Source organism: Aptenodytes forsteri, unplaced genomic scaffold, assembly GCF_000699145.1.
Source record: "Aptenodytes forsteri isolate BGI_AS27 unplaced genomic scaffold, ASM69914v1 Scaffold391, whole genome shotgun sequence".
In the NCBI taxonomy this organism is placed as follows: domain Eukaryota; kingdom Metazoa; phylum Chordata; class Aves; order Sphenisciformes; family Spheniscidae; genus Aptenodytes; species Aptenodytes forsteri.
The window spans coordinates 475906-487179 of NW_008795920.1; the positions used below are offsets into that span (position 1 = coordinate 475906).

The following is an 11274-nucleotide window of genomic DNA, read 5'->3' on the forward strand; positions in this document are numbered from 1 at the left end:
ACTCGGCCAGCCGTCCGCGGGGAGCAGGGAAAGTGGCGTTTCCAGCACAGACCAGACAAGGCAACAAAATCTTTGGTATCAGACGTGATTTTCAAATCACAAAAATTGAAAACTCAAGTGAGGTAGCCTTTATTCTCGGGTTCTCACTAGAAATGTCTTTGCATCCTTGAGGGCCTGTGGCATTTACTCTTTTTTTTTTCTTTTCTTTTTCTTTCTTTTCCTTTTTTTCCCATTTTTTTTTTCCTGTGTGTTTTTCACTTCCCAAACCAAGGCCCCCTTCCTGGCTTTTCAGCCCTTGAATACTACTCGATGGGGTTCAGAAATCCACCACCATCGTCACCACGTCACAACAAGACAAGAAGAAACAACGTTAGGGGAAAAAAGCAGTGGCGGGGAGCGGGGCGCTGGGGGGATGAGATTCGCTTTGCCATTAGTTTTTGGGTTGCGGTTGGCAAAATACGCTGCGGCACCTGCCCCTTCCCGCTCCTTCCCTCTCTCCATCCCTCTCTCCCGCCCTCTCTTTCCAGCAATAAATTGGTTTAGTTTGGTGTGACCGTGTCCAGTCTGACACCCCCAACCCCTCCACCGCCCACCTACCCCAGGAGATCTTTGGTTAAAGACGTCCTCTAACCCCGCCGGTGACCGCGGCCGGTCAGGGCTCCGTGTGCAGGGTTGTGGTTTTTTTTTTTTTTCTTTCTCTCTTTCATTCTTTTGTCCTTTCTTTCCTCTTTTTTTTTGGGGTGCTTTTTTTGGGTTTTTTTGGTGAACACATACACTTTTTTTTTTTTTTCCTTTTTTCCTTCTTTTCAACAAGGTGCCTTCCTGTTACACAACAGATCGCTCTCAAAGTAAAGTGAATCGAAGAAACCATAGCGCTAGAACACAGATGGTACTATTTTACCCGCATAAATTCAATAGTGTCCCTTTTCTTTTTTGGTTGATGGTTGGTTTTGGAGGATTTTTTTTTTTTTTTTTTTCCTCAAGTGGTGAGGGAAGGAGGGGACCTCGCCTCCCCTCCATCCCCAAACCTCTCCCAGCCCTTCCCTGTCCCTGGCGGCACCTCCTGCTCCTCCCGAGGACGCCCCGGGCTGGCAAGGAGCCCGTGGGGCAGCTGGGACAAGGGCCGATTGTAAGGGTTTGGCCTCGTGATTGCTTTTTTATATGGCACAAGTCACCATCGAGAGCTCGGAGGAAACGATCGCTTTGAAGCTAGTACCATTGCTCCAGAAATTCGCGTTTTAAGGCAGGTTGTTAATTGGCACAAAAAAAAAAAATCTGGCGTCTTTTTGGTAAGTTGCCGATCTTTGCGTTGAGCTTGTTTGGTTGTGGTTTCTGTTGTTATTCCTTTTTTTTGGGTTGTTTGTTTCCCTTTCGATCTCATCGGGGAGTTTTCCCCCTTCTCACACCCAGGGCTAGATTTCGCCACCAGATCCCTCGGATTTTTCTTTTCCCACCGTACACCGATGTTGGTTCCCAGGAGGGAATTTTTTTTGTTGTTGGGTTTTTGGTTTTGTAATTTCTTTGGTAACAGAGATGAAGAGGGGGGATGGGAGGGGGCAATAGTGTGTGTCGAGGGGTGGATGGGGCGAGACACAAAGCCAACAAATCTGCTTTGTCTGAATCCATTCCTCAACCGAAAAGTGAACCAGAAATCCAGTGGTGAATGGTGGAGCCAGTCACCAGGAAAGATCAAATCCTTCGCTCCAAGTCTCTCCTCCCGTCTCCTTTCAAACAATTATTATTTTTAAATACCCGATTTCTGTAGCTAAAATGTGCTTCTTTGACCTGCTTGGGCGCCAGGCGACGCGTGAATGGTGGAGCCAGTCACACCAGGAAAGCAAATCCTTCGCTCCAAGTCTCTCCTCCCGTCTCCTTTCAAACAATTATTATTTTTAAATATACGATTTCTGTAGCTAAAATGTGCTTCTTTGACCTGCTTGGGCGCCAGGCGACGCGGTGCTCTTGGGGGTGTCCGGGGTGGGGGGGTGTCGGAGGAAGATGCCTGTGGAGGAGACTAGGGCTGCGGGAATGCCCTCAATCAGGTTTTCAAAACCTTCAAGGGAGAGAAACACCCGTGTGTCAATGGCAGAGAGGGTCTGGCTGCCTTTGGGAACCCCCCTTCACCCCGGGGGGGGGGGGAGAGGCTTCTCTTCAGCAGCCAGAGACCTGGCAGGAGCCCAGGGTCACCCTCCAGGCACACGGGGAGCATTTTCCCTGCTTGTCCCCCTTTGAGCCACGTGGTTTTGGCCCTGGTTCGGCGGGGTTGTGCCAGGGCCCAGCCCCATGACTCCACTTCTTGTATCTCCCCCACCTTTACCCCTCCACCATGGGAGCTGTAAGGGTGGCTGCGGCAGAGATTGAGGGGGGGTGGGGGTGGGTGTCAGGGGGTGCCCCTCTCCCCAAAGACCCTGGTGGGCAGGTGAAGACAAGGTTCTGTGGTCCCCGAGGACCAGGCATGCTTCCAAACAGCACCTCGCCCTCTCCCTCCATCCCACATCATCCCTCGCTCCACAGGGGTTTCCTCCGAGCCCTCCCCGGGGACGGAGCTGACCAGGTTGCAAACCCTCTCCCTGCTCTACAAGCTGGGAGGACGTAGGAGCAGGATGTGGCACGAGGCCCACGTCCCAGGGTGACACCTGGCTGAGGGTTTGGGAGGCTGATGGACCCGCAGCATCCAAAAGCACCCACCCCGGTCAGCTCGGGGCACGCGTGTGAGTCTGGGGTTGGCTTTGTCATGAGGAGGATGTCCGGGAAGGGGCAGGGAGGGCTGGGGGACATCATGCTTTGGAGAAAGTGCTTGTAGAAGAAGAGGGGACTCCGGGGTTGGCGCCTGGCTCCTCCTGCCAGCGGTTCATACCGCCGGCGGGCATTCATGAAGAAGTTGCTGACGGTGTTGAGCTCCAAGCCCAGCTGCTGAGAGATGGTCATCTGCATCTCCTTGGATGGGCGCTTGTTTTCCTTGAAGATGGCGATCAGGGTGCGGCGCTGGAGGTCCGTGAAGACCAGCCGCTGCTTCTTGGGCTGCAGGCTCCTGTCTTTCTGCTGCTCCTGCTCTTTGCGTTTGCAAGCTAGATGTTCAAAAGAGAGAATAGGGCCATTAATTGGTGCTCACCACCCTGGCCCGCTTGCAGGTTGCCTGGCTGCCTCCCAGAAAACAGGCCCTTCCCTCCAGTAAACCCGCTGGCTTGCTGCCCACCACTCCCTAGGCTACCTCCCTCCTCTTCCTCCCTGTGCCTTCTGAGCGTCTGCTGAGATGGGACGACAGCCTCTTGCGACATCGGTATGAGAAAAGCCTGGGTAAAGCCCATCACCTCTTCAGATGCCCAGGAAAAGCCCAAGTCTCAGCATCTCCAGCCTACCCTGGGTCTAGAGACCAAGGAAACTCCTGGGCTGACTCTGCTCCCACAGCCTGGCTATTGGGACCTGCTCCATCCCTAAATTTTGGGGGTCATCCATCAGCCTCCCTCCCTTGCTGCACTCTGGTATGGTCTCCCTCGCCTCCTCGTCACCTCTGTGGATCTCACTGGAGGACTCAGGGAATAGGTGTCTCTTGGCCATCACGTCCAGCTGCCACCTCCGAAACGCAGGGAAGAGCCGGGGACAGGGACGTTGTGAAAAGGCCGGTCTGCAGCCACCACGTCCGACAGCAGACAGCCTGGAAGGACCGTTCGTGGTTCTACCTGCTCTGGGAAGGGGTATTTCTGCCTCCAGAGGCTGGAGAACAGCCCGAGCCACCTGAAGCTCCAGGAAATTCAGTCTCCCCTGCACGCCGTTGCTACTGGATCTTTTGGCACATGTGTCAGGTTGAGCCAGCACCGAATTAAAAGCCTTCCCTACAGATTTGGCTTGAGCGGTAGGTCAGGACACAGGTGCTGTCACACGGGGACAGGCTGCCGGGAGCCAGGAAAGCCCCCCTGACACCGCCACGCCGCGTGCAAGGGAGGGAGGGAGAGGAGTATGCCCCTTTTGGTAAATATATGAATTTTAATTGCAGGAATATTAAGCACGCTGTTGGTGGAAGGGGTGAGAAAAGGAGCCCTTTGCTATGGTATTTTTCTAGAAAATTATAGAATAACTGAGGTGGGTGGAGGTTGCTGGTCCAGTTCATACTCAAAGCAGGTACGACCTCGAAGCTGTCGAGGTTAGATCAGGGTGCTCGGGGACTTCGCTGGGTCAGGACTTGGCCAGGCATGTGCGGGCACTGTGGGAGCGTGAGATGCCCATGGGCAAGGCAGGGCACGGACCTGGCCCTCCAAGGCGGGGGCCACACCATTTCCTCCTGGAAAGCGCAGAAAAGAGTCAGGAAACGATGGGCTAAAGACTTTCTGAGGAAACCCCCCACTCTTGCCCCGAACAGCAGCAGTTTTCAGCCTTTGGGGTTTCTTGGATCTTCCAAAGGATTTTGCAGGGAGGGCACAGGTCCTTCGAGACATTCGCTGTCGGAACGTTGCTGGATGACAGATTTCAACTTGCTTTTCTCAGGCACTTCCAGGAGCCTCTTCGACCTGGTGCACAGACCTCGGAGGGCCCAGACCTCGGAGGGGCCAGAGGCCAAGGCTGAAAGCCGCTGCCGCCGCAATGGGATGGCATCTTGGGTCCGCGGGACAGGTATTCCCCGAAGGCTGACTACCTGCCTGCTACACAAACACACCTCCACGGCCAGGCTGAGTAAAAGGGTAGGCAGCCGTCTAGCCTAGGAGTAACGGGAGGGTGTTCGAAGTCACTTCTTCCTCACTAGAGAACAAGGAAGGCCCTCCTCCGATTTTTCTTCAGCTGGCCTGCACTGCAAGTCCTCTTTACATCACCTTGAACTAACAGAGAAGGATGATATCCACCCCTTCCACCCAAAGCTGGGGAGATCTAGAGCTCAGAGAAGCAGATAATCTATCCAACAAATTTAGCCTTGTTTCCCCGGCTGCTGGGCTCGGTCCTCGCCCCGTCCCCACGCGGGTGGTGGGAGCCATCGGTTCTGCTCCCGCTGGGGCAGGGGACAGGAGGCACCAAGCTTGGCACAACCGACCACACTCAGTCAAAATCAGCCATCCCTGGTAAAGACGGTTAGTGGAGAGCCTTCCCCTCCCCTTCTCCCCCCCCCCCCAGGCAGGTTTGGCTGCAGACCACCATCCTTAGGGACAAGGGACAGTCTGAGCCCTGGTGGTGCCGGGGGACCCTGTCCCAGGGGTACCTTACTCAAACAGCCAGCACAGAGAATGGTAGTGGAAACCTACCCTATGACCATCAGATGCTTGCAAAAAGAACAAACAAAAAAAGCCTTTATAGAAAATTTGACTTTTTTCCAGACATGAATTAAAAAAAAAAAAAAAAAAAAGACACCCCCTCCCCCAGACTCCCCCCAAACCAAACAACAAGCAGAAAAAGTCCCCCCCCATACCCTACGTGCACATTCGGAGAAGCACGTCTTCGCCCTGCCGGACCCCTTGCCCACCCGCCGCGTGCCCTCCCGGCGTCCCCCCGGCATGCTCGGCTCCGGCCCCGTGCCAGTGGCGTGGGTGGGCCCTCGTGCCTATAGTGGGCACCTAGCACGCTCCCTGTGAGCGCGGCTTTTGCTCTGCGTGGGTGGCACTCACACTATATCTCTCTACCACATACACACCAGGTACATACAAATGTGTGTAGGTATCTGTAGATACATCCATACCCCCATGGGACACGCGGGGTGATGTGCCGACCCAGCTTTAACCCTGGCAAAGCCACTGGGATCCAGGTTGTCCTCTTGCTCTCCCGCCTGCTGGCACCCATTCCCTCCGGCGGTGCTGGACAGCCAGCCTGAGACCCAGTGTTTCAGCTTTTCAACCTCACATTCCCACCCCCCCCCCATTTCAATTTTTAGGAGCAATTATTACAAACTAGTCGCCCATTAATAACTCAAAGCTCCGAGGCAAATGCTAACCAGCGGGGTCTTGCCGGTAAAACTGTGATCCAGCATTTAAACTGGTGCCGAGTACTGATTAGGCAGAGGTGACACCCTGCTCCGCACCCCTTGATACCCCTGTTATTTTTGGCCTGCGACGCCGGCGGCGGCCGCGTCCCACATTTCCTGTGCTCGTTTGTTTATTTATTAATTTCTTTTTCTGCTGACGCAGCCCAACACCCCCTCTTCCCCAGTTCAATCTAATTACAGCTCCGCACAACAAAAATCAATAGTGATGCTGGTCAGATCTATTTACGGCGGCCATCAACCCCCCAACGGAGGATCTTTTTCCTATTCCCCATCCCCCAGGCGCTGCTTTCCCAGGCAGGCTGGCGGTGGCCATCCCGGTGTCCCCGCAGGCGGTGGGAGCCGGGGACAGGGGGCGGCCGGGGGCGCTGCTCTGACTCCCACCCGGGTCAGCATAGGGTGAGGGGTTTTCTTTGTGCTTCAAAATGCCTTTTTTCCAAGTCCCAAGATCCAAACGACTCATCCTTGGCTTAATGCTGTTCTTGGGTCACGTCCCTCCGGGGTCACTGGGCCTGGCCGCAGTCCGTGGGGATGGGGACACGCTTCAGGGCGCTTCCACCCCTGCCTCTGCGTTATTTCCCCGGCAAATGCCCGAAGGACGGGATTTATCCCCTGGCTTGTCCTGCTCCCCGCTCCTCCTGGGGCACAGGAGACCCTGGCGGTACCAGGACCAACAGTGGGAGAGAAGGACCGGGGTCCCCCGTGGCCAGGCAGGATGCTCCGACGGCCAGTAAGGGGTTGAGCTCACCCACAATGGAGGTCTGTCTTTCCTCTCTCCATCTCTCCCCAGCTCATTTCACAACACCTGCACCTCCGAGACCTCCACAGCTCAGCCAGGCTTGGCTGAAACCAGCCAACAAGCGCAGGAGTGACAAGGAGGGAATGCCAGACGCAGTGGGATGGGGCGATTGCACAGAGCCCCTTCCTCCGGGGCGCTGGGCACACAACCCCAGCGGTATCCCTAAGGTAGCTGACCTGGCTGCGGAAAAACCACAGGGAGCAAAGGCAAGGAGGAATCTCGGGGGGGAAAAAGCAGGAGGAAAGACCTCTGAGAGCAGAGGCATCCCACCCGCTTCCCTCGGAGGATTTCTGCCGAGGGTTTCTGCCTCCCCGGAGACTTACGTCAGAGGGAGCACGTTTTCCTTGACTTAACCTTGACAGCTCAAAGCAAAATATCTCCCAAATCATTTCTAAAGGGACATAATAGAGACAATCAAATGGCTGCTGTTCAGAAGCTGCGATTATGCCTCGCAGCGTGAACTCCGCGAAGCATTTAACTAATACCTGATGGCTTTGCAGGCTTCCACAGCCTGCCAGACACTGGTTTCTCTATTATACCCGCAAACCTCTGTTTTCTCAGCCCCAGCGTGCTCTCCCTCTCCATTCACTTGCAATACAACCTGTAATTTTCTGCCCACTTTGCTTAAGTGCTGGTGATTTGTTGAAATCACAAAAGACAGCCAGGGGCTTTCAAAGCCAGCATGCCGGCTGTAAGCGAGGTTAGGGGAAAAAAAAGAACACCAGCTTTTCTCTTTTCCTCCCCGTCAAATTGGCTCGCAGTGGTGCAAGGGGACCGAGGAGCATTTAGGGGCTCAAAGGGAGGTGGAGGAAGGGATGGAGAGGGGGTAGCTGGATGTGGTTGGCCAGGTCGGGGCAGGTTTCTTGGACGCAGAGGTGGGACGGGCTCTTTCCACTGGTGGGCACCGGGCGGGAAATGGCCCTGAGCAAAGCTGGCTGCTCTCCATGCCTTCAAGATGGGTCTAGCCCCTGGGCTGCCTCAGTTTCCCCTTCTCCTTGAAGGGGCAGAGGGATCTCAACCTCTTTCACAGAGAAGGGGGGCTGGGTGTAGGGTTGTGCAATGGGCGTTACAGGTTCAGACCCTGCCCCGATATTCTGGAAGGTTTTGGGAGCTGCAGCTCTGAGCAACCTGGGATGAGCCCAGCGCCTCCCACAGCAGAGTGGCGTCTGATCCCGAGTTGAATTAACCTCATGGCATCTGCTCCCCCAAAGCTGGAGCAGAGTCTGGGCCAGAGATCAGGGGGCTTCACCTGCAAAACAGAAATCCTTTGGTCCACAGCTGGACCAGACGGGATGCTCAGAACTGCGGCAACTTAGTAACTGCAAGTGGTTTGTTTGACTTTTCTTTAAGTTCTAGAGCCCACATAGGGCCAAAAGAGCCCAAAGAGATTTGTCACAAATGGGCTTCTCCAGGGGAAATTCAGGTCTTCTCTAGGTGGGAAGACTCGGTGCTGACAGGACAGTCAGCAGCGTACAGGAAGAAAGAGTGCTCAAAAACCAAACCCCAACTTTCTTTTTGCCTTTTTTTTTTTTTCTGAAACCCCATTTGATTCCAAAAGCTAACAAACACACAGGCAAAGGGGATGCAGTGCCAACCACACAACCACCAGGGCAGAGCCTGCCCCAGGCTGCCCATCCCTGCAAATGCCACCCGGCAACTCTGCGATCCCCCAGACTTCAGCAGCACGCTATTAAAAAAACCCACCTTCTGGGCTCCAAAACCTGCGGGGATTTTGACTGCTGTGGTCCCGCAGCACCTGAAAGCTTTGAACGACGCTGTAATAAAAACTGCCCCACTCTAGAAACCCGCAGGCTTGGAAAACCGTGCGTCAGAGTCCATCCGCAGCCCGAGAGATGCGGTTAGGAGCTGCGATGCGTCTGCAGAGCTGCAGCCTCACGGTCCTGCTGGGTCGGAGTGACGCAGTCCGGCCAGAGCTCCCGGCCTCGCGCGTGTCCCTATGCCACGTGGCCCTGCCTCGGTGGGGACAGGCTTCCCCGCTGGTGTCCCTGGGAGCTGCCGGAGGATGAGTCCCGAGGCCCGGGGAGAGCCCCTGGTCATTGGTATGCAGCCAGCGTGCTGCAGGGTGAGCCGCTTCCCCGAGCCCAGCAAATTAAATCTTCCTCTGAATGCTGCAAATGAGGAGATGAGATGAGACAAAGCGCTCGCCTCCGCGTTGCTGGGTGCATTTTCCTTCCCTTGCAAAGGGTTTCGGTCACTCGTTCCAGCGAGCGGCTCCGATCGATCCATATGGGGCTGCGAGTCATCACCAGCCGCCCACACCGATGCCCCCGGCCCATTCCCCAACAGCCCGGGGGCTTCCAGAGCAGCACGGGTTGGCAGGCGGAGGGAAGGGAGAGGGGAAAGCACAAGGCCTCGGTCCTCCGCTTGGGTGACGACGGTCCCTCCCAAGAGGTGGGTTCAGCTGGGACTGGCAGAGGCTGGAGACCAGCAGAGCCACCCAAACGTACAGCAGAGCGACAATGCCAGCCCCGCGGGACGCCTCGTTTTGCCTCTCCTGCACTTCTCAAGCTCTGTCTGTTTTTTTCATGGCGTGGCGTTTTCAGCTTTGCCAATGCTGAAGCCGATGAGTTTGGTCTTGAGGGAGGGTGCGGGGACACAAAGAAGCTGTGGTGGCTGCAGGTGTGCTTGGCTCCATCCCTTCACGTCTGCCCTATTTTCATTCTCATCCTGTAAGCTGCTAACGGCCCCGCCAGAGACAGCCCTGGGCTGAGTCGGCTGCATCAGACCCCTCTCGTTGGCACAGAAATAAACAGTTTCAGATGACTTAAAAATGTGGGTTTGTTGTTAAAAGCATTTCCTTTCTGCAGAGGTTTGATTTTTCACTCGCTTTTCTGGAGGCTTTTGTAAAGGGAGACCCGGTGCCCCGCTCCGCTCTCCCCAGCACCCAGGCGAACCGGGCTCAACCCCCAGCTCTGCCATCACGTCTGCGGGCAAAGTCGCTTCCCCCATTTGTCCCGTTTCCTCCCTTTCTAGCCCTTTTTTTGGACCAGGGTCAGCTGCTTCTTATTGTCTCAGTGGAGACCACTGCTGTCACAAGCTGCTCAGTGCTCATGCTGCCAGCACGGCCCAGGACCGGACCAGCTGCCTGGTGTGAGGCAGGGCCGGGCAGAGGTGCCCTGGGAGTCCTCCCGGCTGCTCCGTTCTCCTTACTCTTCTCCCGAGTCATTGCCACTTAGCGTGACAAGAGCAAATTGGTGCTAATGAAGTGCTGGAGTCAGGCAGCGCGGCAGGCAGAAGCCGGCAGCGCCGCGAGGGATGGCAGCGGCAGGGGAAGGTCGTCGCCTTCTGGGAGAGAGGGAGGACGCAGGGATGGTTCGGGGGGAGCGGCTGGAAACCCTCCATCCCCTGAAATAAGTTTTCTTTGGAGTCAGCAACACTTGCTCATGCTCAGCTTCGGCGCAAGAGCCCCAGCTGCAGAATCCGGGGGGGGAAAGGGAGTTTGGGGTTCGATTCATGCCACAATGACAGGGAGAACCAAGTAACGCCAGACAAGGAGCCTCCCCCTGGGAATCTGGGACAAGTGACATCCCTGTGACCCACGCAGCTGTGGGTCCCACAGAGTCCACCTCCGTCCTCACTCCTTCGCACAGGGACGGAGCAGCAAGGATCTCCCTTTGGCATCAGCACGGGCTACTGTTAAGTGACTCTCAGCCCGTTCGTGTTGGGCTCCTCCTGCCAAACTCCCGCTGCCTTCAGCAGCTCCCAGATCTGGCTCTGTGAGCGGGGCCGATAAACAAATTCAGCAATCAATGAAGCATATTTCATCAGAGCGCATGTCGCTCCCGAGCCGCTCTCGGTGGAGAGATGGTGTCCAGAGAGGGGCCAGAGCCGTTACCAGCTAAGGACCATTTGCTGGAGAGAGGGGAAAAGCAGTGGGGGGAAAAAAACCAACAGTTTTCTGCATTTCCTGATTAAATCTGGTCTCAGGTGGTTTTATCGGGTGTGAGATGGGAAGCTCCCTTACAGTTTGGCCGAGTTAGTTCTTGCATGGCTGCTGGCTTTCTTGCTCTGCGGTGCTGGGAAAAACAGGAAAATCCGTAATCCTCCGGGTTTGGGTGTTCAAGGTTTGCTTCACCAGGGTTTGGGACCCTCTGAAGGCAGGCAGGAGGGCCTGAGCGGGGACACTGGTTGCTCTCAGGTTATCCCTTAGCTCCAGCAGCGCATTGCAGGAGGCAGCTTCCAGATTTGAGCCCTTCCCTGCCGCCAGGCCCCACTCCAGAAGGCCTTGGCCCTCTGAAGGCAATTTCCAGCCCGACCTCGACGGGTGCCACAGACCGGCTCCGAGCATAACCCAATTCCCAGCTATTCACACCCAGCACGAAGCTGTCCGTGTCACGAGGCAGCAGCCAGCATGGGTGGCACGTGCCCAGGCTGGTCACCGCATGCTGAAGAGGGGTCTGGGGACAACGGCGGGGCCCAGCGCCCCATTTTGCCGCTCAGGGGGAGCTGGGGGCTGCTCGTGGGCGGGGGTGGGGGGTGGTTATGGGGGGGGGTT

At 56.0% G+C, this 11274-nt stretch overlaps 1 protein-coding gene across 1 annotated transcript in view; it reads right to left on the reverse strand.

The window, feature by feature from the left end:
- Nucleotides 1-2777: 2777 nt before the first annotated feature.
- Nucleotides 2778-11274, reverse strand: part of ONECUT3 (one cut homeobox 3) — a 25280-nt gene continuing 16783 nt past the window's right edge. The window contains 2 exon segments of the mRNA XM_009284886.1: nt 2778-2856; nt 2858-3068. Of these exon segments, the coding sequence (XP_009283161.1) occupies nt 2778-2856; nt 2858-3068 (290 nt within the window).